At 40.9% G+C, this 23,655-nt stretch overlaps 1 protein-coding gene across 1 annotated transcript; it reads right to left on the bottom strand.

The window, feature by feature from the left end:
- Nucleotides 1-15,689: 15,689 nt before the first annotated feature.
- On the bottom strand, nt 15,690-20,872 carry LOC117153113 (NLR family CARD domain-containing protein 3-like). The gene is made up of 7 exons (XM_033326752.1): nt 20,773-20,872; nt 20,430-20,583; nt 18,387-20,184; nt 18,116-18,289; nt 17,572-17,745; nt 17,392-17,438; nt 15,690-16,321 (listed from the first exon to the last, which is right to left on the bottom strand). Exons 1-7 carry the CDS (start codon nt 20,773-20,775, stop codon nt 15,690-15,692), a joined length of 2,982 nt encoding a protein of 993 aa, XP_033182643.1. The 5' UTR covers nt 20,776-20,872.
- Between the last annotated feature and the right edge of the window lie 2,783 nt (nt 20,873-23,655).

Genomic DNA, 23,655 nt, shown 5'->3' on the forward strand with positions numbered 1-23,655 from the left:
CATGTCCTCTGTGTAGTGTTCTTGAACAGCTCTGGTTCTACTGTGATCATGTTCTGCCCCCTGCTGGTTGATTCCTGTCACTGCATAACTCTCTGCAGGAGGTGGTGACACATAGAAACACAATTTATTATATGACTCTGTTTGATTATCTGATTAATTGAAGTTACTTATATTTAAATAAAGAAGAAAGAAATAGTTCTGATTCTACCATAAACATGTTTATGTGCAAATTAATGTTTTATTAAAATGAAAAAATGAAATTCTGTCAAATGTTTAAATGATACAGTTATTTAGGTATTTAGGTTAAAATCAGAGAGGAGCCGCTCTGTGTGGTGGAAGATGAAGAAAAGTGGCAGCAGAACAGAGCAGAGAGATTAATGTAGACAGAACAGGTTGGTGGCAAAGAGTCAAACTAGACAAGAGTAGAGAGAGAACAAAGGTCACAGGAAGTAAAGTAACTAGACTGTTTAAACAAAGACTGAGGAGTCAAACCTGGACGTGGGAATAGAAGAAGAAGAAGAAACAGGAAGCAACGGCAGCATCATTTATAAACAGGAAGAAGAAGATCACACTTGTTGTTTTCTTATATCAACAAGGAGTGGATAATGCAAACTTCTGGAGCTTGTTTTGGATTTAAAACACTGTTTGAATTTTAATCTCTGGATTTGTGTCTAACTATTTGAAGATACTTTCGACAGAAAGTTGAGCTTGAGATTATTAATATATTATTATTGCAGATGATGTTTAATTCTCGGCTACTTTTGTGTGAGCTTAACAAACTATCAGACTCAGTGACCATACACTGAGTCTTCAATGTGATCCTGCACAGGCATGTTAAATCCTCTTTACCCCCTGGTGCTTTAAGCGTCTTCTCAGATATTTTACTTTCACCATCATCTGCAGCGGAGAAAAGAAAATGAACAAAATCTGTCACCAGGTTACTTACAGTAAACTAGAGGATATGTTTAATGTCACCATAGTTACCTGTTTACTGGTTTTGTGTTCTCTCCAAAAACCCCTAAACGTTTCCATTACCAGTGATATTTAAACTAAATATCACCCCATTGGAGAATCTCAAACCAGAGAACTTTCATCAAATTATAACAAATATTAAAAATTAAGAAAATCATTTTTTTGGCAGTTAATTGACCAGTTATGGCAGCTCTATGAGGCTGATAGAGGTAATCTAATGTTGGCTTTCACTAAATATGAAAGTTGACATTAAGGCCAAACCCAGTCCACGTTGTTTCAGAAGATATGGGATTTGATCAGATGCAGATTGTGAAACTAGTCATGCTTTACTGTTCTTATGAGACAGAAGAGGCTTTCTCCTTCTAAACAGACTTCATGTGTTCAGTCATCCTCTAATTGTTTTGCTGCAGGCTTTAACATTTAACTTGCTCAGTGTCGGGAAGTCTCAGATTTAGGTGAGTTAGTGTGTGTGTGTGTGTGTGTGTGTGTGTGTGTCACAGATCACAGATCAGATGTTGGTGTTGATGAGACTTTGTAGAAAACAGCTGGTATGAGTGATGGGATCAAAGTGCAGTAGATAATGTCTGACAGGAGTTTGAAGAGGAAATGGATTCTGTTGTGTTCTTCACTCATCACCTACCTGACACCTGCTGACTCACTGCCGCTTCTCATCTGCAGGAAACAACAAGGATGGAGGAGACAAGGATGGAGGAGACAAGGATGGAGAATAGAATACGTAAATGTTGGAGTGGCTGCTGCTCTGTCAGTTTCTTTGCTTCTGGTTAGTGGTTTTATCATCTTTAAAAAGAAACAACATTCTAAACTGAGTCTAAACTGCTGCACACACACAGATTGAATTAAAATGTAATGCATTAATATCTGTATCAGCTGTGCAAAAGTCAAATTTGCACAACAGGTGCCGAGTTATCTTCCTTCTGGTTCCTCTGTGTGACCTTTATTTTTACTCGCTGTTAGAAGTTGACTCTGTGAGATTTTACAGAGACTGAATATTGAAGAGGAAAATGTACTGTAACACTGAATCTGTTCATATGATGCAGTTCTACTGTAATAATTAGTGATTACAGTGTGTTAGGTATCAGAATAGAACCACATGACACCAGATTGTAAACTGAATGGTGACACTGAACCAGAATCATCTCCAGTTTCATCTCTGACCAGAGGACAGTGGTTGTTCACCTGTTCTGAATCAGATAATCCTTCAGATAATCCTGCACCAGTCATATAGACAAAAATAACTAAAAGGACCTGCCATAGTAACATTGTCCACTAGAGGAAACTTATTCTACACTTAATACTGACATCTGCTGTAGGAACCATTAATAACAAATCACCTCCATGTTTAAGATGTCTATGACCAGCGTTTCACCGATGATTGACCTGGTTATTGTAGAGAGGAGGGTGTTAATGTTTAACTTCACGCCCGTCACTCTGAACATTTCACCAGCGTTAAGAAGCTTCATTCACTCCATTAAGACTTTTTCTAACTGTGAATTTATTCATGACGACTTTCTTATTCTTATCGATCCTGATCCAGACCTCTGCGTGTGAAGGTGAGATATCTCTCTTTGTTTGTGTAGGACAGGAATATGTAGACTTTACTCTGCTACATCCTGGTTTATACTGAGATTTAATTATTAGTGAAGAGTCGATGAACTAAAAGAGAAACAACATGGAGACGTAGTGTGTTGTTATAAAAAGGTTTTGGTGGAGGGAAATATTATCTTTAATCATCAACTTCTGTAAATGTATAATTATTATTATTATAATTAAATACATTGATTTACTTTTCCTCCTCTCAGTATGTTCAGAGCTCTGGTGTCTGCAGCCTCTTGTTAAAGCTAACATGTTGTCCATGTTTCTAAATGAAGGTTATTGTTGTTTATTACTGAGTGTAGAGTTCACTACTATACTAACATTAGGTTTAACAGTGACCACGTTAACTGGTGACCGACTTGTTACAGCAGCTGTTGGAAACAGGAAGAAAGCTCATTATCTGTCCTTGTTAATGTCGATTTAACTGTTTCTCATTATTTAATTTAATCCAACATGTAGCTAAATAGTATTTTGACAGAACAAGAACTAGTTTGATGAACTGTGTCTCAGTTTCTCAGTAAATCTCTCTCTGTGACTTTCTTTGGTCTGTTTTCACTCAAACATCAAACTTGTGAGTTTCATCTTTGAAACATTGTTAAAGTGAATAAATGTCAACGACTCAACTTCATTTTGTCCTGATTTATCTGAGTAAACGGGACATTTTGGTCTTTAAGCTGCAGGAATCTTATCAACGTGAAGTGGAGGAAGTGGGAGCAGTTTTCACTGAGGACGAGGTACCAGCACACACTTCTGAACAGTGTTGTGGCTTCACCACATGTAGGTCGTGTTTCCTTTCATTTACTGTGTCTCAGCTTTTGAGCTGCACACAGGCTGAAACCAGAGGCAGAGATTTAGCCTCTTTCCCACTGAGAACCAGCAGATGGCAGAGTTGGACTGGAGCTGGGACCCAGTGATGAGGATCTCACAGAGAACAGAGAACTGTGTCAGTGATGTGAGAACTGGATTTGTTATGTTGTTGGTTTCTGTGAGGAGCTGTTGATCCAGGTCTGCATGATCTGTTTCTGTGCTGAATTCAAATGAAGCAGAAACAACATGAAGCCAGAACAAACTGCTCTGAAGAGAACTAGTAAATATCTGGAAGTTTATTTTCTATTAGATCAGATTATTTCTTCTTTTTTCTTCAGAAACATTAGAGATCAAAGTGAAGCCTGGAGGAGACGCCCCTCTTCAGTGTCGGGGATCTAGAGACGCCACCATCACAGTGTTGCAGTGGATCAGACCTGACCTGGAGTCTGGTTATGTCTTCTATAGAGACGGGGGCTCAGTTGAATCCTTTCATCATCCATCTTTTGTGCAGCTGACAGATCCAAAGATGAAGGACAGGGACGTGTCTGTGGTTCTGAACATCACCATCAATGACACAGCAACATATCAGAGTCTAATTATGATGAGAGAAAACCTCCAGCACATTAACAAATTAAAATAATTCCTCTCTATTTAACAGGCGTCACTGAATCAACATCATGCTGCTGTAATTCTCGTTATTATATCTTTTTTTCTTTCTTCTTCTTTTCATTGAGTAAAAAGCATTTTAATCATCAAACTTAACTTTGCAAAAAAACCTGAGTTGTTTAAGGGAGAAACTATTTAAACTCAACAATGTTAACATCCACTTGCATTACTTGGAAACACTTGGAACATTTTACACCATGCAGTAGCTGTAGACAGGTGTTTGGGACGTGGGGAAATTAATTTAAAACAAAGTTAATATAAAATTACAACATAAAATCTATATGAGAAGCTGTAGAAACACCACAAAGTGAAGTCAGCAGAAGAAGAAGAACAAATGTTTTAATATATTATAAATACAGCTTTATTAATTGGAATAAATACTGTTATAAGTTAAGAGCAGAGAAAATCTGACCTGATCAGATCATCCTGTACAAAGTAAAATGTATTAAATAAGTGAACCAGTTGTAAATATAATTTATTCATTATAAACTATTACATTTTTTATAAACAACTCAAAAGATGCTCAGTTTTCTTTCAATTATGACAAATAAAAGCATCAAAACGTCACATGTGAGAAACTAGAACCAGCGAAAGTTTCTTTAAGTAAATGTATTAATTATGAAACAGAAACACAGATCATCCTAATTTTACATTTATTTGTTTTATATCCAGTTCTTCCATCTAATTACTTATTTGTTTTATAACTTTGTTGATGATGTTTTATTATGAACTCTTGATTGTAATAAACAGGAGGGAAATGATAGAAAATGTGATTGTTATACATTATACAATGCAGCTGCTGTGTTCCTGTGTCATCATAAAAAGATCATGTCAGGAGTCTTAACTAACTGTTGGAAACAGATGAACTGTGTAACCTGCCCTGAATGTGCTTCACCCCCACATACTCCCTAGGAACATACCACCGTTCAATGAAACATATGTAAGTGGAAACATCAATTAGAATTGATCCACTTCTCTTTCATTCAGTCAGCACTTTATTCTAAACAGGACCATTCATCACTCAGCTGGTGTCCACATGTCTGAATGAATGAACCTAGTTCAGTTTCTCTCCTCACTCTTTATCCAGGTCTCCTGCACTGATTTTTCAAATCCAGCAGATGTTGCTATGAATCCATTCACCAACACAGTGTCAACACAGTTAGAGGAATGAGCCCCACACTCCATGAGGCATCATCCACCATCACTATCCAGCAGCTCTCTGCTCTGACTGTCTCAGGCTGAACTGACTCTTCACTAAGCTCCGTCCCTTTAGTTATGTCAAAGTTTTTGACTGCAACTCAATTTTAAACACTAAATTTCCCTTTAACTGTTTATAGAAACATTATTGTGAGAAGAAAAATGTGTTTTAAACAGTGAACTGATTAAAACCAACTTTCTCCCTGTGACTCGCTTTACATTAATAAATGAGGCTTCATTCATTCAGAAAATATTTAGCACCACAACATAATGATTATATGATTACATTTACTACTAAACATTATAAACTATATAGGAACTTAATTTTCAGGAGATAGAGTTGTACCTACACAAACATATGAACACATCATTTATTAAAATTCCCTTCACAGAAACTTCTTAGAGAAAAAAATATATAAAAGGACTGAAACTATTTGGAATCTATTTAAAACAATCATATTATAAATAAAAAGTGTTGTGTCATATTAAAACAGTCGGCTAAAAGTTTTCTCCACCAGTTATTCACTGTGAAACTAGACTGTGCTGGAAGAAGAACCTGAACCGGCTCAGCAGCAGCAAACAACACAAACTTTATCTAAAGGAAAATGAAACTAATCCAAGATTCTTATTTTTGCTCAGTTGACGACAAACAAAAACACAAAAGGCACAAATTAAACATCACAAAGTTAGAAATAAAAAAACCCAGTTCACCAAAAACAGTGATGACGCAGGCAGTGATATGTGTGTTTGTCCTCGTCATAGTGTATCTGTCCGATTTCTAGTAACATGAACACACAGTGATGATCAGTGGTGTTTCTGGAATCACTGGCATCTTGCTGCAGACACAGACTCATGTTGAGGTTTAAAGTCACATTAAATAATAAGGTTCTTCTAAAAAGCGGCTCAGATCAGAGTTGTTGTTTCTCTAAATCCAAACGATCCAGCAGGTTCTGAGTGTGTCAAACACTGAGCTTCACCATCGTCTCAGAAAGTGAAGCTTCAGGCTACAGAAAGAGGAGAAAACCAGTGTTTGGACTTAAAGGGATTTAATATGATGTTGTTAAATAGATTAAAGCCACGTCTACTTTGGTTGTATCTGTGTTGTAATGTTTGAAGAAAAGCTCCCTGACACATCGACCTCCAGCCTTTATTGTCTCCACTGTTTGGTTTTGTGTGTTCTTGTGTTGCTGTGTTGATTGGACTTTTATTTCAGTCTGTTACCTTCTAAATGCCACAGTGATCCTCTACAGTTTGATGCCAGGCTCTAAGCTTTATATCGACTGTAGACCTACAGAAACATGTCAGTCCAAAGCTTCCTGGAGCTTCACTCAACAAGAGATTTCACGACATCAAGAGAGAAAATAAAGTGAGTGAAGTGAAGTCAGGTACGTTTGGTAGAAACCAGTTGTTGAACATTGTGGGAAACAAACTTCATGTCATTTAAGAATGAGAGGAGAACGTGGAAAGACAAATGAAATGTGTGAATCTGATGATCCAACACATTTACTAGTAAATCTTTAGAGGCTGCTCAGTGGATTTATTCTTCTGGATGTTTCCCAAACGTAGAACTGCTTCTTTAAAGTCAAACTACATCACATGTTTGTTTGGATCAGAATGAGATAGAAGACAATTCAGCGTAAACTTATGAAGCTCCCATTAAATATTTCGGCCCCATTCCTAAAATACTGAGTATCTGCTGATACAGATTTGACTTCTGCTGCTGTTTTCATCATGTTAATGACAGCAGACACTTTTCAATGGGACTTTGGTTTGTGGGCTGCTGAGAGATGGTGCTGCCTCGTTTCTAAATCAAGTCCAACTCAAACTGAAACCAACACAAAGTTCCCCGTAGACGTCTAAATAAGTCACTTTTCACTGTGTGTTTCTTTCATTCAGACAGTTTGTGCTGTAAAAATGAGCTCTGTGTTTGTCTGTGTCTGTCTCACAGCGCTGTCAGTCACAGACACGTTTGTGGTGGAAAGCATCTTTTCTGTCTCCATACAAATAAAATCTGTGAACCACGCTTCCAACATCAGCCCAGGGCGGAGGAGTAATCAGATTACTCTTTAGCTGCACGTAGACTCAGATTTCCAGTGACCAGGTGACTTGAGTCCATGTAAACACACTGACTGACAGACTGTGAAGCTCTCTGAGTTACAGTCAGGTTCAGAACAGGTCGGACTTTAGTTTCAGACCTGCTGTTGGTCACTTGCTCCATCAGCAGCAGAACTGTTGTTTCTGTATCTTCTTCATGATGAACATCACAAAGACGATAAGAACCAAAGCAGCAACCACCAAGTCGACTCTCAGCCCAACACGTCCTCGCCTGTTTCCGTCCTCGTCTCCTCCGTTCACCATGTTTCTTGTTGTGAGACCTGCAGAGCAGAAAGCAGCTGAGAGGATCAGCTGTCACATCATCTACTGCACTTTGACCCCATCACTCATTCCAGCTGTTTTCTACAAAGTCTCATCAACACCAACATCTGATCTGTGATGTTTCATTCATCCTCATCATTGATTCATTCATCAATAAAAATCAGTCCAGGACACAGATTTAAAGGTACAATATGTCAAATCAGACAGCTTCTCATGATGTTTTGCTTCATCCAACTAAAAATCCAAAAACCTCCCAAATATCAAAGTTATTATTGTAAAAAAGCTGCAAATTTTCCCATTGAAGAACCAGAAATCATCAATATTTGGTCATTTTGTTCATTATCAGTGGACAATTATCAGTGGACACACAAGTCAGGTATTTATTCAGGGTGACTGTGGGTTAGATAGAATCTGGAAATAGAAGGTATGTTTTGTCCATTTGAAAGATAAATCTGTAAAGAGAAAGTTCATATTTGAAACTTGAAGTTGGAGAAAATAACAGAACCAAGCTGTAAATGAGTCGGTGAAAGTTATTTGAACTGTAATGTAACTTTAATCATATGTATTGAAATGTCTTTGAATACATCATGATTTCTATTCCACCCACACAGAGCTGTCTCTGTCTCACTTTGGTTCACTCAGTCAGCTTCTCATATGTGTAACGCCAACTTTAAAGTAAGTCTATACGCCCACTAGTGCCTGTTGTAAATTCAACATCAGTACGTCACATTTCAGCTTCAGCTGTTAGCTTTACATTTACTATTCTGTCTTTCAAATGGAAACAACTCTGTTGTGAATATTGTTGAACATTGTCCTGTGTAATTCTGAGTGTACTACTCTGCATTGAACACTAGATGGAGACTGTCTCTACATGAAACACAGCAGAACCACTTTGTACAGTGACCTGATGGAAACACAGAGATTCTTTCTGGTTTTATGGAGGAAGACAGAGTCGACTGCGTGTGGTTTAAGTTTGTGTTTAGAAAGTGCTCCACCAGCTTCTCCTGCTACACTGAACTTCACAAACGTCCACTGTGCTTGTTTGAGCTGCAGCATTAACCAGAGGAACGTCCACACAGGCTTTCTGCTGTTATAGGACAGCCTCACGTTCACCAAGCAGCTTCACTTCACTTCAAAAAGAACTTTCTCTACAATCCCTCCATCACTTGGATGCGTGTCACATTGCACATTTTAATTTGTTGTGTTGTAGTGAGTCAGTGTGACCACTGGAGGGCAGTAAATCCTCAGATTATTTCTCCATCAGTCAGTTCAGAAACAACAATCTGACTATTGATCAGTATTTTCAGCTGTTTCATCACATCTGTGTTCACATAGAGTCAGTATCACACTTATCTACTCAACAGCTGGATGGGGATATTAATCACATTAGAGCTGATCATTAATCAATAAAGTTGTCATCAAACAGCAGCTGTTTTTATTATCTGTTTATGGCTTTACGCCTTATCTATGGATCAAAGTCCATAAATAAAAGATTAAATCCTATTTTGGCCACTCTCTACAAATGTTTATGCTTTTTTTTTTTTTTACAAAGAATGTAACTCTACATGTTTTGCTGTCAACACTAAATCTTTCACATCCTCCTCCTATAATCTCTGGTTCTTGTTTAAAGTTTAGTTTCAGTTCCTCTGATGGTCGTGCTGCAGTGAATTATCTCCATGTAAAGTTAATGTCAGTGACATTAGTCTGTGTTTTCTTCTTTCTGATGCTGTTCACACTAACTACTGTTAGTTTGTTTCACTAGAAACAGCAGAAATCTGCTGCTCACTTGTTAAAGTAATTCTACAAATTAACAGAGGTGGGTAGAGTAGCCAATAATTGTACTCAAATAAGAGTAGCTGTACTTCAAAATAATATTACCCATCGTGATGTCCGACTTATTTAGTTATTTTCTGCGAAACTATGTAGACACTGCAGCCAGTTAAAATGATAATGCAGACATGCCAAATAATAAAATAAAATGAATGAAATTGTCATGGTTAAAACCTCCATGCTGCCTGTCTACCCCCATGCCCTTATTTGGGCAACTTCCTGTCTCTTCCTCCCTTTTACTTTCACTCACTTCATTGACTGCACCTGGTTTCCCCCAGGCTACATGTACAGACCTGCTCACCTTCCTCCCCAGCAAGAAAATCTGACCTCAATCTCTGAATAGGTCCGATCCAGCGATTTCCCTTGGACTGTCATTTTGTTATTTCGGACTCTGCCTGCCCGGGATCCTGTCTCCCGCCTAATCCCCTTGTACTGTGAGTTCTGCTTGCTCTCTTTCATTCCCCCTGCTCACAGTACTGAACTTAAGCCTGTCACTGCCTGATTCCCCTTCTAGGACCTGCACCCCTTCTACCCTGTCTCTACTGGATTTCCCCTCTCTGGACCAGCCGGACCTGACCCTTCTTCCCGTCTACCCCTGTGGTTCTGTGAGTTCATCTGTTCTGTTTCCTCTCCCTCGTTGTTCCCTTTTCTTGCTCAGACTGTTTGTTGAGAATTTTGCCTGCCGGACATCTGTAGCACTGCACTGTGTATGACCTGGATTGCCCCTGATTAGCTCGTTGTATATGTTTGGACTGCCTTTGTATATCACCTCGGCCTGTTTTGTCACACTGTGTTTTGGGACTTCATCATATTCTGTGTTAAAGTTTCGACTGTTTTCTCATTGTGCTTCTGCAAAAACTCTTGTTACTCTCCTGGACTGATTACACTGTTGCCAGCCACCATTGCTGGCATTCACTGTCTCCATCTGCTCCACATACTGTCTTTTGGTCGGCCATATTGACCACCACTTCCTGTGACCAAATTCTTCTGTGTCCCCCAGACCTCCACACTCATTCTGCACTGAAGAGTTTCCTACAAGTTTTCACCTGACTCATTCCCTTGTAACCTTGCTTTTAATAAAACCTAGAAAACTCTTTCCTTTACTTTGTGCTATCAATGGCCATGGAGTCCTTCATCCAGCTTGTAACAGAAATAAATGGGGGGGGGGGGATTGTCAGTCTCTCGCAGGCTGCAGATGCAGGAAGACCTGTGTTGACTTTGAGTGGCAGCTTCTTGATCTGAGGAAAGTTATGCAATAGATCCAGACCTGCAGTGGAAGGACATGGAAAAAAAAAAGTATCTTCATCAGAGAGGCGGCTGTTTGTGCTAACATCATCCAACTCTGTGTCTAGATGAAGTCTGATGAATTCAAGTCCTGTGGAAAGATAAATGGTTTTCAAATGAACGTAGGTCTGTGCATTATTCTTACTTTCCTAATGTATAGGCTGCTGGTGTTTGACATGAAGAGTTTCCTGAACTTCTTACTCTTGCCACCCTGTGGTTTAGTCACTGACACACTGAACTCCTAATGACAGTAACATTAACAAATTCAGTGCCATTTGCTAAGGTTAACTTAATCAAAGAAGGCTTAATCGCTTTTTGGTGGAAACTGTCCGATATAAAACATAGACGTTATTAACAATATAATAAACAAATCCATTTACACAGGACACAATGATGCTACCACATTTCTGTATTTACTTATCCAGTAGAACAAATGTAAGAAACTTTTTAGCCTCTGGCTTATTTGAAAATTAAATATGCTAACATTAAAAGAAACAGCTAAACTTACCGCAACATGTTTCCTCAGATTATACGTTGAGTTTTTATACTCTAAAGTGTCTGTGTCTGTTTTGTCAGACAGAGAAGACACCGCATGACGAAGCTGTTTGTTTTCACTGTGTGTAAACTAAACAAGCTTTTGACATGAAGCCAGGGGCTGTTCATCCTTTGGTTGTAGCGTCGCTGGTGGAGAGCCCCGCCAATTTTATTCCTAACAGGACTGACGACTTTTATCCCGCTGTGCTGAATGTAGCGGAGTAAGAGTAGAGTTTGTTCTTCACGAAAATACTCAAGTGAAAGTAAAAAAGTATGGTGCAGTAAAACTACTCATAGAAGTACTTGTATTTCTAAAAGTTGCTCAAGTATATGTAACTGAGTAAATGTAACGCATTACTACCCAGCTCTGTAAATTAACATCACTCTCAGCAGTAGGAAGTTCAGGTCATGTGACCAACCAGTGACCACTTGACCACTCATGTGACTGGAAGCTGAAAGAGGAAGAAACTTCCCTAACTCAAGATGAGAAAAGAGAACTGATCACTTCTAGACCATGATCGTATCAACAATGAACGATATCTGAGGAGGAAGAAGCAGAACAGTGAGACAGAATTTACTAAATCAATCATTTCTTTCATTTTTCTGAATTCTTCATATTGGGTCTGACCACACTGGTAAGTCTGATCTAATTCTGAACTAATGTCTACACAGAAATAACGTCTGTAACTTCTCTCACTGTTTGAAGCAATAGAATCAAGTAGAAGTAGAGTTGAAGGTGAACTAACTTCAGTCTAACTTAGAGTGCAGTACTTGTACTTTGAACAGTACTGAGTATTTCCACAGTGAGACATCAATAGTTTTCATTCAGTTGTGCGACTGTTCTTAGAAACTCTGACGTCAGTGAGATGATTGACTGTTGTCATGTAGTTCACTTTGAACTGAACTAACTTCAGTCCAGTTGTTGTGAAATAATCAGATGTAGTTTGTTGGATCAAGTCATTTTCTGTAGACAGAGAGATTGTGTCTGATCAAATCAGTGGATCTCAGTCCTTCTGTGTGTCAGTGAGTGTAAATGTTGGTCCATCATCCTGTGTGTGCTGGGCTGCAGCTTCATGCCTCCATCTAGTGGACTGATAGTAGAAGTAGAGCAGCTGATGGCAGCTTCCTCTGCCTCCCACTGCTGTCTGACTGCATTCAAGTGACACTGATATGAAAGAGGAAAGAAGAGCCAATCAGTGGAGGAGCAGCTGATCTTTGTCCAGGAGAAATGATGGAAAGGAGGATTTCAGTTTTCACTGCACATCAATGATTTGTGTTTCCTCTCCACATGAAGGTAGAAAGTGTGTGTGAGCTGATGTGGATGTGGATTCAGCAGCATGGATCAGTGTGAGGACAGAGAGGAGGGAGTCCCTCCCTCTAAAACCACTCTGTGTGGGGACCATGAGAGCCAGACCAAAGCTCAGAGGTGAGATGACTGAGACCATCGGACTGATTCTGTCTCCAAGTCTCATCTAGAATTGAATATTTCATCAGGACATTTTTACTATTCTTCTGATTCTATTTGTCATTTATGAAGGAAACTTTGACTGAATATGTGAGCGTCACCAAAGTTGTTTTTCTATCAGGTCCCATCAAAGACCAGAATCTCCTGGACCAGGACCTGAACCCAGCTGTATGTCCTTCAAGAGCGAGCGGTCAAAAAAGGGACAAATTATTTTTTTTAAACAGCAACCTTCATCAGACACAGAGTAAGTTGTTGTGAGTTTAAAATCAGTCTGAACAATATGATGTAAACTTTCTCTGATGATAAATTGTTGTGTTCTTTGGATTTCTGGATATTTCTGATGTGAGTAAGTTGATTTCTGTTTGAACTGTTGATTTGAAGGAGAAGCTTTCTTCACTATTCTTCCAGCAAACACTCTGATCATGGATCAAATCTCCATCCAGCCAGTAGTTAAACCACTGATCCTGTAGAGGGTCTCAGGGGGCTGCTCCTCTTCTAATGAAGTGCTGACTTGCAGGCAGACGTCAAAGGAAGCAGCTGAACACCACAAATGTTGAACTCTGATCAAATCTTTGTGATTGAAGTTCTCCAAATGAAGATTTTGGTACAAATGTCTTAAAGAATCTTGACTTCTTCACTTCCTGTTGGAAGACTTTAGTTCTAATGTTGTTGAAGTCAGTGTAGAGGACTGTTTGTCCCCAGTGTCAGTACCAGAGCTGACGTTTGAAGATTCATTTAGGATCCACCAACTAATGAAGGAATGAAGTTGTTCAAACGTGGATTAGTCAAAGTGAATTGTGTGAGCAGCAGCACTCTGCCTCATACTCACACAGTTCAACATATTCAGACTGGGAGCTGCCCAGTACAACCAGTGTGATCCAAGCAGACTCTGTCTCTAGATGCCTTGTTCCAACACTTGAGCATTGTTCAGTGAGGGAGGCAGAGATATCTGTTGTTCAGAGCTGCTGAGCAGCTGATGAACAGTGAATGTGTAAGAATCATAATAATCAGATTGTCCCTGATGAGCAAGCCGAGGGCGACGGTGGCAAGAAAACGTCCCTGAGAAGGCAACAGGAAGAAACCTTGAGAGGAAACAGATTCAACAGGGAACCCATCCTCATATGGGTGATTACATGCTGTGTAGGCAGCAGGCAGTCCAGTATAACAGTTAATGTTTTTAAGTTAATGTGGAGTCCATAGGGGCCAAACGGCGACGAGATTTCTGACCAGACAAGGGTGGAATGACGCGTAGCTCGACAGAGAGACAGGAAGAGGGAAATGCTTATTCCCCTAATTTCTCTGTTATCTAATTCTCAAAATAAGTTTTACTTTCACTTGTCCTCTACCAGACGTCATGTGAATGGCAGCTTGGGCTGCGCAGTTTCGTTCTTCGTTCACAGCTCGTTCTTGGATCGGTTTCTCCTTTATTTGTCACGTGACAGGTACCAAGTCACTGCTGCGCTGTTAAACAACAATATCAGGGAGGATGTAGGACACAAGTCACTTTATTGTGGTGTGGATTTGCTTTCCTAGGTTTTTACATGGTTTGAATTGCTTGTGGCATTTTATGTCTTATAATTTGTCAGCTGAAGCAAACCATGTTGTCTTCAGTTTATAGTGTCTGAGAAAGTTTATAGTGTCTGATAAAAATGCCCCCAAGTGGGCTACAGGGCCACCTGTTGTAAAATAAACAAAATTAACTAAATGACTCAAAATGATTTGTTCAATTTGCTGTCAAGAGTTAAAGATCTGAGTCAGTTAAAAGAAAGTCTGAGACCGTCTCCAGTTGCCGATAAGCAGTGAAGTTTTTTCTGGTTTGGAAATAAGTCCAGCTGTTGATCTTCTGGGTTGAGTGAAGTAATTTTACTGAGGTCAGGTAAAGAGTTCAAATCATCATTGTTGAATTAATAGAAATGTCGTCTAATTGTTGCTGCAGCTTTTGAACCTTCCTTCTTCATCTGACTGAGCATCTGTAGAAATGTTGCAAAGGGACTTTTTCTCTGTAACCATCAACTTTCCCCAGGCACGTCCACATTTGACCAAGAGAGGAGCCGAGATTTCAAATTCACAGATTTACCAACTTCAAATGTGACGAGTTCCCACTTTAGACCAAAGATTCTTTCTGTCTTTGTCCAGTTTTCTGATCCTCTCCAATTCAGCTTTGACACAGTGGAGATTTCATCTTTCCAATAAGCAGAGAGTGAGTCAGAGAGAAAATGAATGTAGATAAAAACAGCTTCATCGTCCTTTAGCAGTGGAATTGATGCAGCGTGTCGACTGACCCAAACTGTTTTCACTCCTTCACTTTCTAAACACAGACTTGAAGCCTGTGTGAAAGTGGCAATGAAACGTTTCAGATCAGTAGATCCACTGCTGGAGGAGGTGATTCTGTGGTGATCTGACACCTGCAGCAGGTGGAGTCGCCTCGTTTGTCTGTTCACCCTCAGCAGCTGGAAACAATCCAGGTGAGTCTCTGCTGACTGAAACCAGCTTCAGTTGGTGTTAAACCTGGGCCCGACACCAAAAGAAAAACACTTTTGATTCTATTACATCAGCTTTTGGTATCACAGTGACAAAGCAGACAAATCTTTGGGATTCAACAGAAACATAGAAAGAAGAATGAAGGAGATTTCACCTGTTTGTTTCCGATGTGAAAATAAAAGTGCTTTCTGTGATTATTCTTTCTTTGTTCTGTCGGTTTTTGTTGCAGACGGTTCATATGCTGCCTCTCTGCTGCTGCAGGTTGAATGAGCGCAGTGCCTGCATCAAGCTCACCTGAATACACACCTAGACTTCCTCTTACAGATTTCAAAATAAAAGCCAAAAACTGTCCTTTATTTCCATTATATGTTCTTTATTAGATTTTATTAATCACAGTGTGACATATTTATATAATAGAAAGTGGACGAATAAAAAGTTTGTTCATTTATTTCAAATCATTTTACTAACAGTTGATGATGAAAGTGAAGAAATCAGACAAATTAATGTTCAGTGTTTGAGTCTGAGACAGATCTGCTTCACAGTGTTTCTGTCCACAAGAGACTCTCACACCTACACAGTACACAGACATTGAACCAGATATGATCCTGAACCCAGCATAAAGAGGTTCAGTGAATGTGGTGTTGAAGGTGTGGAGGTGGATCAGTTTGTCAGAGGAGACTCTGTAGAAGGACAGAGTCCCAGCAGGACAGTCCACATACACTGATACTTTGTTAGAGACAGAGGAGGAGGAGATGGCTGTAAACCTGTTATTGTGACGGACAGAATAACCATCCTCTTCAGAGTGGAACAGAGTCCAGGACTTATCATTTCCTCCAAACCAACAGTCAGGAATATCTCCTTTCTTTCTGATGCTTCTGTAACTCACTGATACTAAAACCCTTCCCGTCCACTCGACCTCCCAGTAACAGCGACCAGTCAGAGCATTTCTACACAGCACCTGACACCAGTACTCAAATCTGTCTGGATGATCAGGATATGGCTGTTGCACCTTTAACCTTGTCGCCTTCCTGTTGTTGTCAGACAGTTGTAGGTATCTGTGTGCTGTGTTTGGGTCCAGTTCCAGTTCACAGGCATCTGATGGAGAGAATATACAGATGCAGTTTCTCATCTGATGATTTATCAACAACTTTACTGAAATTAAATCATTCACAGTGACATTTCAGATTCAACTGGGAATAATGTTTGCCTCCATTTCAAGTGAAATTCAACAATCCAGGTAGAACAACATCAACAGTTATTGAACATGAGAGTCAAGATGTCAGCAATGTTCTGCTTTGTTTCTGCTGTGGAGCCAAGGATGACGGATCCACATCAAGAACCACATGGACTGAAGAAAGTCTCACTAAGAAAACTGGAACATCATCTTCCACTGCAGTACCAACAACCATCACCTTTCTAAAACTCTTCTTAGCGCCACCAAAGAGCTCGCATTTAGCACCAAGTTCACACCTTTGCTCATCAAACCTTAAAGTGTCATCTGCTACATAACGTTTCCCAACAGTCTGGATTTTTAGTCCAAAGGCTCCAAAAAGCTGAACTCAGTGTTCCTGAATATCCAGTCAGAGGGCTGTGGCTCCACAAATGGCTTTTAAGCTGCTTTTCATTGACCAGGGGCCACATGGAACAAACTCTGTGTGTATGTATGGTCCCTGTGGCCCCAGGTCTCCCATTCAGGGAGGAACTGGAAGGTAAATATAGCTCCACTCACTTTACTCAACTGTTGTGCTTTGTTGTGTTTCTGACCTGGAGATTTTTCAACACTGAACCTTAACCCATCCAGAGAAGAAACCTGAAGCTACTTCAACACAACTTCTATCAGTCCAAGCTGTGAAGTACCAGTTTACCAGCAGCACCTGAAGGCAACACAACTATTCTCTAATATCAGTGAGAGTCAAAGGAGGCAGAAACAACCAAGTTCGCTTTGTGTTGGCTCCATTGTTCAGAAGTGTTGATGAGTTTGGTTAGATCACTGTGTTCACTTCGTTGTGTTTGTAGATTTTAAATGGATTGATTGAATTCTAACATCTTTTTAGACACACTAAACTATGGAGAAATTAATCTTTGAACTTTAGTCAAGAAAATGTCCAAATCTAGTGGAACATGTGCAGCTGTGTTCTCATGGATCAAACTTCAAACACACTCACACTTCCTCAGACCAGGTTTCAGTCTCTGCAGTCCACCATGGTCCAACCTGGAGGAAGAGACAAAGTTAGAATCAGCTTCATTCACCCTCACTCATATCCACCATGAAACGTGAAGTAGAGTTCCTCAGTTAGTCAGAAAGACAGAGAAACAGTGGTAGAGCAGCTGTAGTCTGCCCATACATGAGAGTGTCCAGGCTCCAGTGTGGATCCTTCAGTCCAGCAGAGAGCAGCTTGACTCCCGAGTCTCCTGGATGATTGTAGCTCAGGTCTAGCTCTCTCAGATGGGAGGGGTTGGAGCTCAGAGCTGAGGCCAGAGAAGCACAGCCTTCCTCTGTGATTTGACAGCCTGACAGTCTGACACACACACACACACACACACACACACACACACACACACACACACACACACACACACACACACACGTACGTTGAAGAGCTTGTAGATGTAGATATTTTTGCACTACTGCCAGTTTGAGTCTTACTTCGCTGCAGGGTTCAATAAATGTTTAGTTAACAAGTCAGTTATTTCTGCTCAGTTCACAGCTGAACACAGTAGATCACATTGTTTGCTTTTCTTGGGTAATATTGTTAATTATATTGTATCAGTGAACATCTTCAACACAATATAACTTCCAGTGAATTAAATAGAAGATAAAAAAAAACCCAAATATATGTAATATATTTCATCTGTCAAATGAATTGGTACATAAAGCTAAATCCCAACCTGAGAATTTCCAGTATACAGTGTTGTTTCTTTAGTCCAGCAGACAGCAGCTTCACTCCTGAATCCTGCAGGTCATTGTTACTCAGGTCCAGTTCTCTCAGTCTAGAGGACTGGCAGCTGAGAACTGAGGACAGAGCTTCAATGCTTCTCTCTGAGAGGTTACAGCCACTCAGTCTAAAGAGAAACCAGCAGAACAAAAAAAACCAAGATTAAAATTTTCTGATTGAAGTAAAAGATAAATAGAACCTGGAAATGTTCTGTATTCTCCTACAGAGCTTTGTTGGAGGCTTTGACCACTGGCAACAGCCTCGGTAGAGCCTCCTCTGAAGCAGATAATTTCTTCAGGTCAAACACGTCCAGATCTTTTCCTGATGACAGTAAGATGAAGACCAGAGCTGACCACTGAGCAGGAGACAGTTCATCTGTGGAGAGACTTCCTGAGTCCAGGTACTGTTGGATCTCCTCCACTAGAGAACGATCATTTAGTTCATTCAGACAGTGGAACAGGTTGATGCTTTTCTCTGCTGAGGGAGTCTCTCTGATCTTCATCTTGATGTACTCAGTTGTTTCCTCAGTGTTCTGTGATCTACTTTCTTTCTTTGTCTGCAGACCTCGTAGGAGAGTCTGATTGGTCTGCAGTGAAAGACCAAGGAGAAAGCGGAGAAACAAGTCCAGATGTCCATTTGGACTCTGTAAGGACTTGTCCACAGCACTCTGGTGGAGAAGTTTTAGTTCAGGTCCAAACAGACTGAACCACAGAGAAGTTGACTGTTGTTCAGACAGCAGATTGACTCCAGAGTTGATGAAGGTCAGATGGACATGAAGAGCAGCCAGAAACTCCTGAACACTCAGATGGATGAAGCAGAACACATTGTCCTGGTACAGTCCTCTCTCCTCTCTAAAGATCTGTGTGAACACTCCTGAGTACACTGAGGCTGTTCTGATATCGATGCTGCACTCTGTCAGGTCTGATTCATAGAAGATCAGGTTTCCTTTCTGAAGCTGCTCAAAAGCCAGTTTTCCCAGAGACTCAATCATCTTCCTGCTCTCTGGACTCCAGTGTGGATCTGTCTCAGCTCCTTCATCATACTTGATGTTCTTCACTTTGGACTGAACCACCAGGAAGTGGATGTACATCTCAGTCAGGGTCTTGGGCAGCTCTCCTCCCTCTCTGGTTTTCAACACATCCTCCAGAACTGTAGCAGTGATCCAGCAGAAGACTGGGATGTGACACATGATGTGGAGGCTTCGTGATGTCTTGATGTGGGAGATGATTCTTCTGGCCTGCTCCTCATCTCTGAACCTCTTCCTGAAGTACTCCTCCTTCTGTGGGTCAGTGAACCCTCTGACCTCTGTCACCATGTCAACACACTGAGGAGGGATCTGATTGGCTGCTGCAGGTCGTGTGGTTATCCAGAGGCGAGCAGAGGGAAGCAGGTTCCCCCTGATCAGGTTTGTCAGCAGCACATCCACTGAGGTGGACTCAGTGACATCGGTCAGGATCTGATTGTTGTGGAAGTCCAGAGGAAGTCGACACTCATCCAGACCGTCCAAGATGAACACAACCTGGAACTCTTCAAACCTGCAGATTCCTGCTTCTTTGGTTTCAGTAAAGAAGTGATGAACAAGTTCCACCAAGCTGAACGTTTTCTCTTTCAGCACATTCAGCTCTCTGAAAGTCAATGGAAATGTGAACTGTATGTCCTGGTTGGCTTTGTCTTCAGCCCAGTCCAGAGTGAACTTCTGTGTTAAGACTGTTTTCCCAATGCCAGCCACTCCCTTTGTCATCACTGTTCTGATTGGTTCCTCTCTTCCAGGTGAGCCTTTAAAGATGTCTTCTTGTCTGATGGTTGTTTCTAGTGTGTCTGGTTTCCTGGATGCTGTTTCAATCTGTCTGACCTCATGTTCATCATTGACCTCTCCAGTCCCTCCCTCTGTGATGTAGAGCTCTGTGTAGATCTGGTTCAGAAGGGTTGGGTTTCCTGCTTTAGCAATCCCCTCAAACACACACTGGAACTTCTTCTTCAGATTAGACCTCAGTTTTTGTCCACACACTGCAGCAGGAGTTTCTGAATGAAGGAAGAAGAAACGAAATCAGTGAGTGGATCCTTCAGAAAAACAGAGAATTTCAACATTTAATTGTGTCTCTCGAGTTTTTCTTCCTCCATCAGCCTGATCATCAGTGGAGGACAAAGTCTCTGATCTGATACAGATGTGTGCAGCTTATTTACAGCAGACTTTTTAAATGGAAACCTCTCTCCTGCTGTTTCCATTTCCTCTTTCCATCATGTTCAATCTGTTCAAATGCTCTTACTGCTCTGCAGACAGTCAGCCAGCTCCTCCTGCTTCATTCTCCTCAGGAAGTTCAGTGTGATCTTCACAAAGCATTGTGGGTAATCTGGACAAAGGACCTTCTGGATCTTCTTCAGCTCGTTCTTCACAAAAGTGACAATGTTCTCCTCCAGCAGTTGGAACAGAATGAGAAGTGAACATTTCATTTAAACTGGTAGAAGACAACATGTGATTCATGTGTCAGTCTGAAGACCTTCTGGTCTGAACAGAGCAGCATGGACTCTGTTAGGACCTGAATGGTTGGTTAGTATTCATTCTGGGTTTTATGTAGTTCATAGTTAAAGTGTGATTGTACATGTACAGACCATAAATACAGAGTCCAGGTCTGGTTGATGCTGCTGGGCAGACTGATCCCTGTGAATCTCTGAGCTCTGCTGCTGAACTCTGAGGAGAAGAAATATCAACTTTAAGGAAAACTAGTCAATAAATAGAAGTTTTTTTCCATAACCAACTTTGTTAAAGTGAGAATTTGACATAATTCATTCCTGGAAATGGGGATGGAGAACTTATTCTCTGACAGATGAACAGGCTGGAAGTTGTGAGCCCTATAAACTAATATATTCTATATTGTCAACCACAGGGTGCAGAAATTATTCAGAAAGTACCAAGAACATGTGAATTTACTCAGATAACCAGAGAGAAATGTAACAAGAATGAGCTGATTGTGCTTTTTCACCTCACAGGTTTATTCAGTGTGAAGTTGAACACCACAGAATATTGGAGATCCAAGACCTTAATCTGATCCGCCACAGTAACTTCAACCTCAGAGTCATGTTGTGTTTTTCTCCAAAATATGAGAATAACCTGTTGGACTAAATCATGGGAATCTTTTCTTTCATGTTCAAATCCAGATCTGTCAGGACCTCAGTACCATCGACCTCAGGAAGCATCAGGAGCCTCAGAGAATCTCTAACAGTAGTTTTAGAGAAGCAGCTGTTTGTTTTGTCAAATATTCAGGACTCTGGTCTGGTTTAAAGCCTGAAAGAGGTTTTTGGTTTACAGGTTGTGATTCCTTCTTCGCCCCCTTTCAGTTGGTTTTGTTTTTGTTTCCCCCCAGTGTTTGCACCTGTTCTCCAGCCACGTCCTCTCCCTCCACTCTCCTGGACTTCAATTATGGATTTTTTTTACCATTTCTTTAAAAGCTCCTCCTCTGTTCGTTTTTCGTTTGTTGGATTTTCCTAGAGTTTCTCCCACAACTGGTTAGTTTGTTCATTTGTTTTTTAATAATTCATATATGTTTTTTTGTTTTTTTTTTGCAACACAGATTCACCACCTTTGCTACGTCCTGTACCCTGCCTTTGTTTTTTGGACTTGTGTTTCCCCACTTCTGCGACTTTGTATTTTTGCCTATTTCAATCTCTGTCCGGTTGTAGGTCACTGGTTCTGTTTTAATACCAGCCCTGTGGTATTAATGTACCTGCTCATACAAGGTTACTCATCTTTGATCAACAATACATGAATGACTGAGTGTGACTCTGGACAGCACCTGCTTCACTCCAGGTGGAGTTCAACAAAGCCAATGTCATAATATCAACTTTATCAATGAATTCACCTCCCAGTGTCCAGATTGTTTGTCTGAGTGCATTGTGTGATGTTAGATCAACTTCTTAAATTAGTGAAAGGTTCTAAAACTTATTAGGTAAGATTAACATTAACAAGATGTTACCTAGTTTTTAAGGTCATGTCATAATGGATTAGAGTCTGATTACTTCATAAAAAAGTATATATATAAAAAATAATAATCCACCACTTGCTCCTTCCTTGGAGTGGTCTTATTCCTTCAAGCTTCGGTCCTCCACCAGAGACCTGGGAGCTTGAGGATCCTGCGCAGTATCTTAGCTGTACCTCGGACTGCACTCTTCTGGACAGAGATCTCACATGTTCTTCCTGGGATCTGCTGGAGCCACTCTCCCAGTTTGGGAGTTACAGCCCCCAGTGTTCCTATCACCCCCGGCACCACTTGATCCTTCACCTTCCAAATCTTTTCTAGCTCTTCTTTCAGCCCTTGGTACTTCTTGATCTTCTCCTGCTCCTTCTTCCTGATGTTGCTATCACTTGGGATTGCTACATCTATCACTACAGCCTTGTTCTCCTGTTTGTCCACCACTGCTATGTCGGGTTGGTTGGCCATTACCAGTTTGTCAGTCTGTATCTGGAAGTCCGACAGGATCTTAGCTCTGTCATTTTCAACCACCTGTGGAGGTGTGTCCCATTTTGACTTTGGAACTTCCAGCCTGTACTTGGCACAGATGTTCCTGTACACTATGCCGGCCACTTGGTTATGGCGTTCCATGTATGCCCTGTCTGCTAGCATCTTGAATTCTGGTGTTATGTGCTGGATTGTTTTAGGGGCATCTTTGCCCAGCCTGCACCTGGGGCCTGCTTGGTATGGTAGATCCCAGCTTCTATCAATCTTGTACTCAGAGCCTGCTCCTGTGCTGCTAGGATTAGTGTCTCCAACTTTGTCCAGCCACTGGTAGGATTTGTCGACATCAGCCACTTCTTCTATCTGTCGGTGGTACATACAGTGCAGGGGTTTGGCCTTCCATGAAGATTCCTCCTCTTCCTTCCCTTGCTCCTCTGTAGCCTGCTGCCTGAAGTATTCACTAAGCACGCCATCAGTGGGGCCATCTTCCTGATGTATTCATGGAGCTTCGTTGTTTCATCTTGCATTGTGGCTTTGACGCTCACTAATCCTCGGCCTCCTTCCTTCCACTTAGCATACAGTCTCAGGGTGCTGGATTTGGGGTGAAACCCTCCATGCATTGTAAGGAGCTTCCTTGTCTTGGTGTCAGTGGCTTCCATCTCCTCCTTTGGCCAGCTTATTATGCCAGCTGACCGGGAGGGTGTATGTGTTGATCGCCTGGACTTTGTTCTTCCCAATCAGCGGACGTCTCAGGACTTGCCTTACCCTTTGGTGGTACTTAGTGTATGCTGTTTTCCTTGCAGCCTCTTCGTGCTTACCATTTGTCTGTGGGATTCCAAGGTATTTGTAGCTATCCTCGACATCTGCTATCTTGCCTTCTGGTAATTCTATCCCACGGGTTCTGACCACCTTTCCTCTCCTTGCTACCTTTCGACCACACCTATTCAGTCATTCCGATGTCTTGGCTGTATATCCTCGTGGTATGTATCAACAAGTTGATGCCTCATTCGCTCTTGACATACAGCCTGATGTCACCCATGTA

Source organism: Anabas testudineus, chromosome 18 (assembly GCF_900324465.2).
Source record: "Anabas testudineus chromosome 18, fAnaTes1.2, whole genome shotgun sequence".
NCBI classification, from domain to species: domain Eukaryota; kingdom Metazoa; phylum Chordata; class Actinopteri; order Anabantiformes; family Anabantidae; genus Anabas; species Anabas testudineus.

Bases quoted from the DNA above. Each gene is read 5' to 3' on its own strand.
- LOC117153113 (XM_033326752.1), bottom strand. The intron at 18,290-18,386 runs GTAGGAGAATAC...GTTTCTCTTTAG, and splicing joins AAAGCCTCCAACAAAGCTCT to ACTGAGTGGCTGTAACCTCT. The intron at 17,746-18,115 runs GTTGGGATTTAG...TGTGTGTGTCAG, and splicing joins TGTATACTGGAAATTCTCAG to ACTGTCAGGCTGTCAAATCA.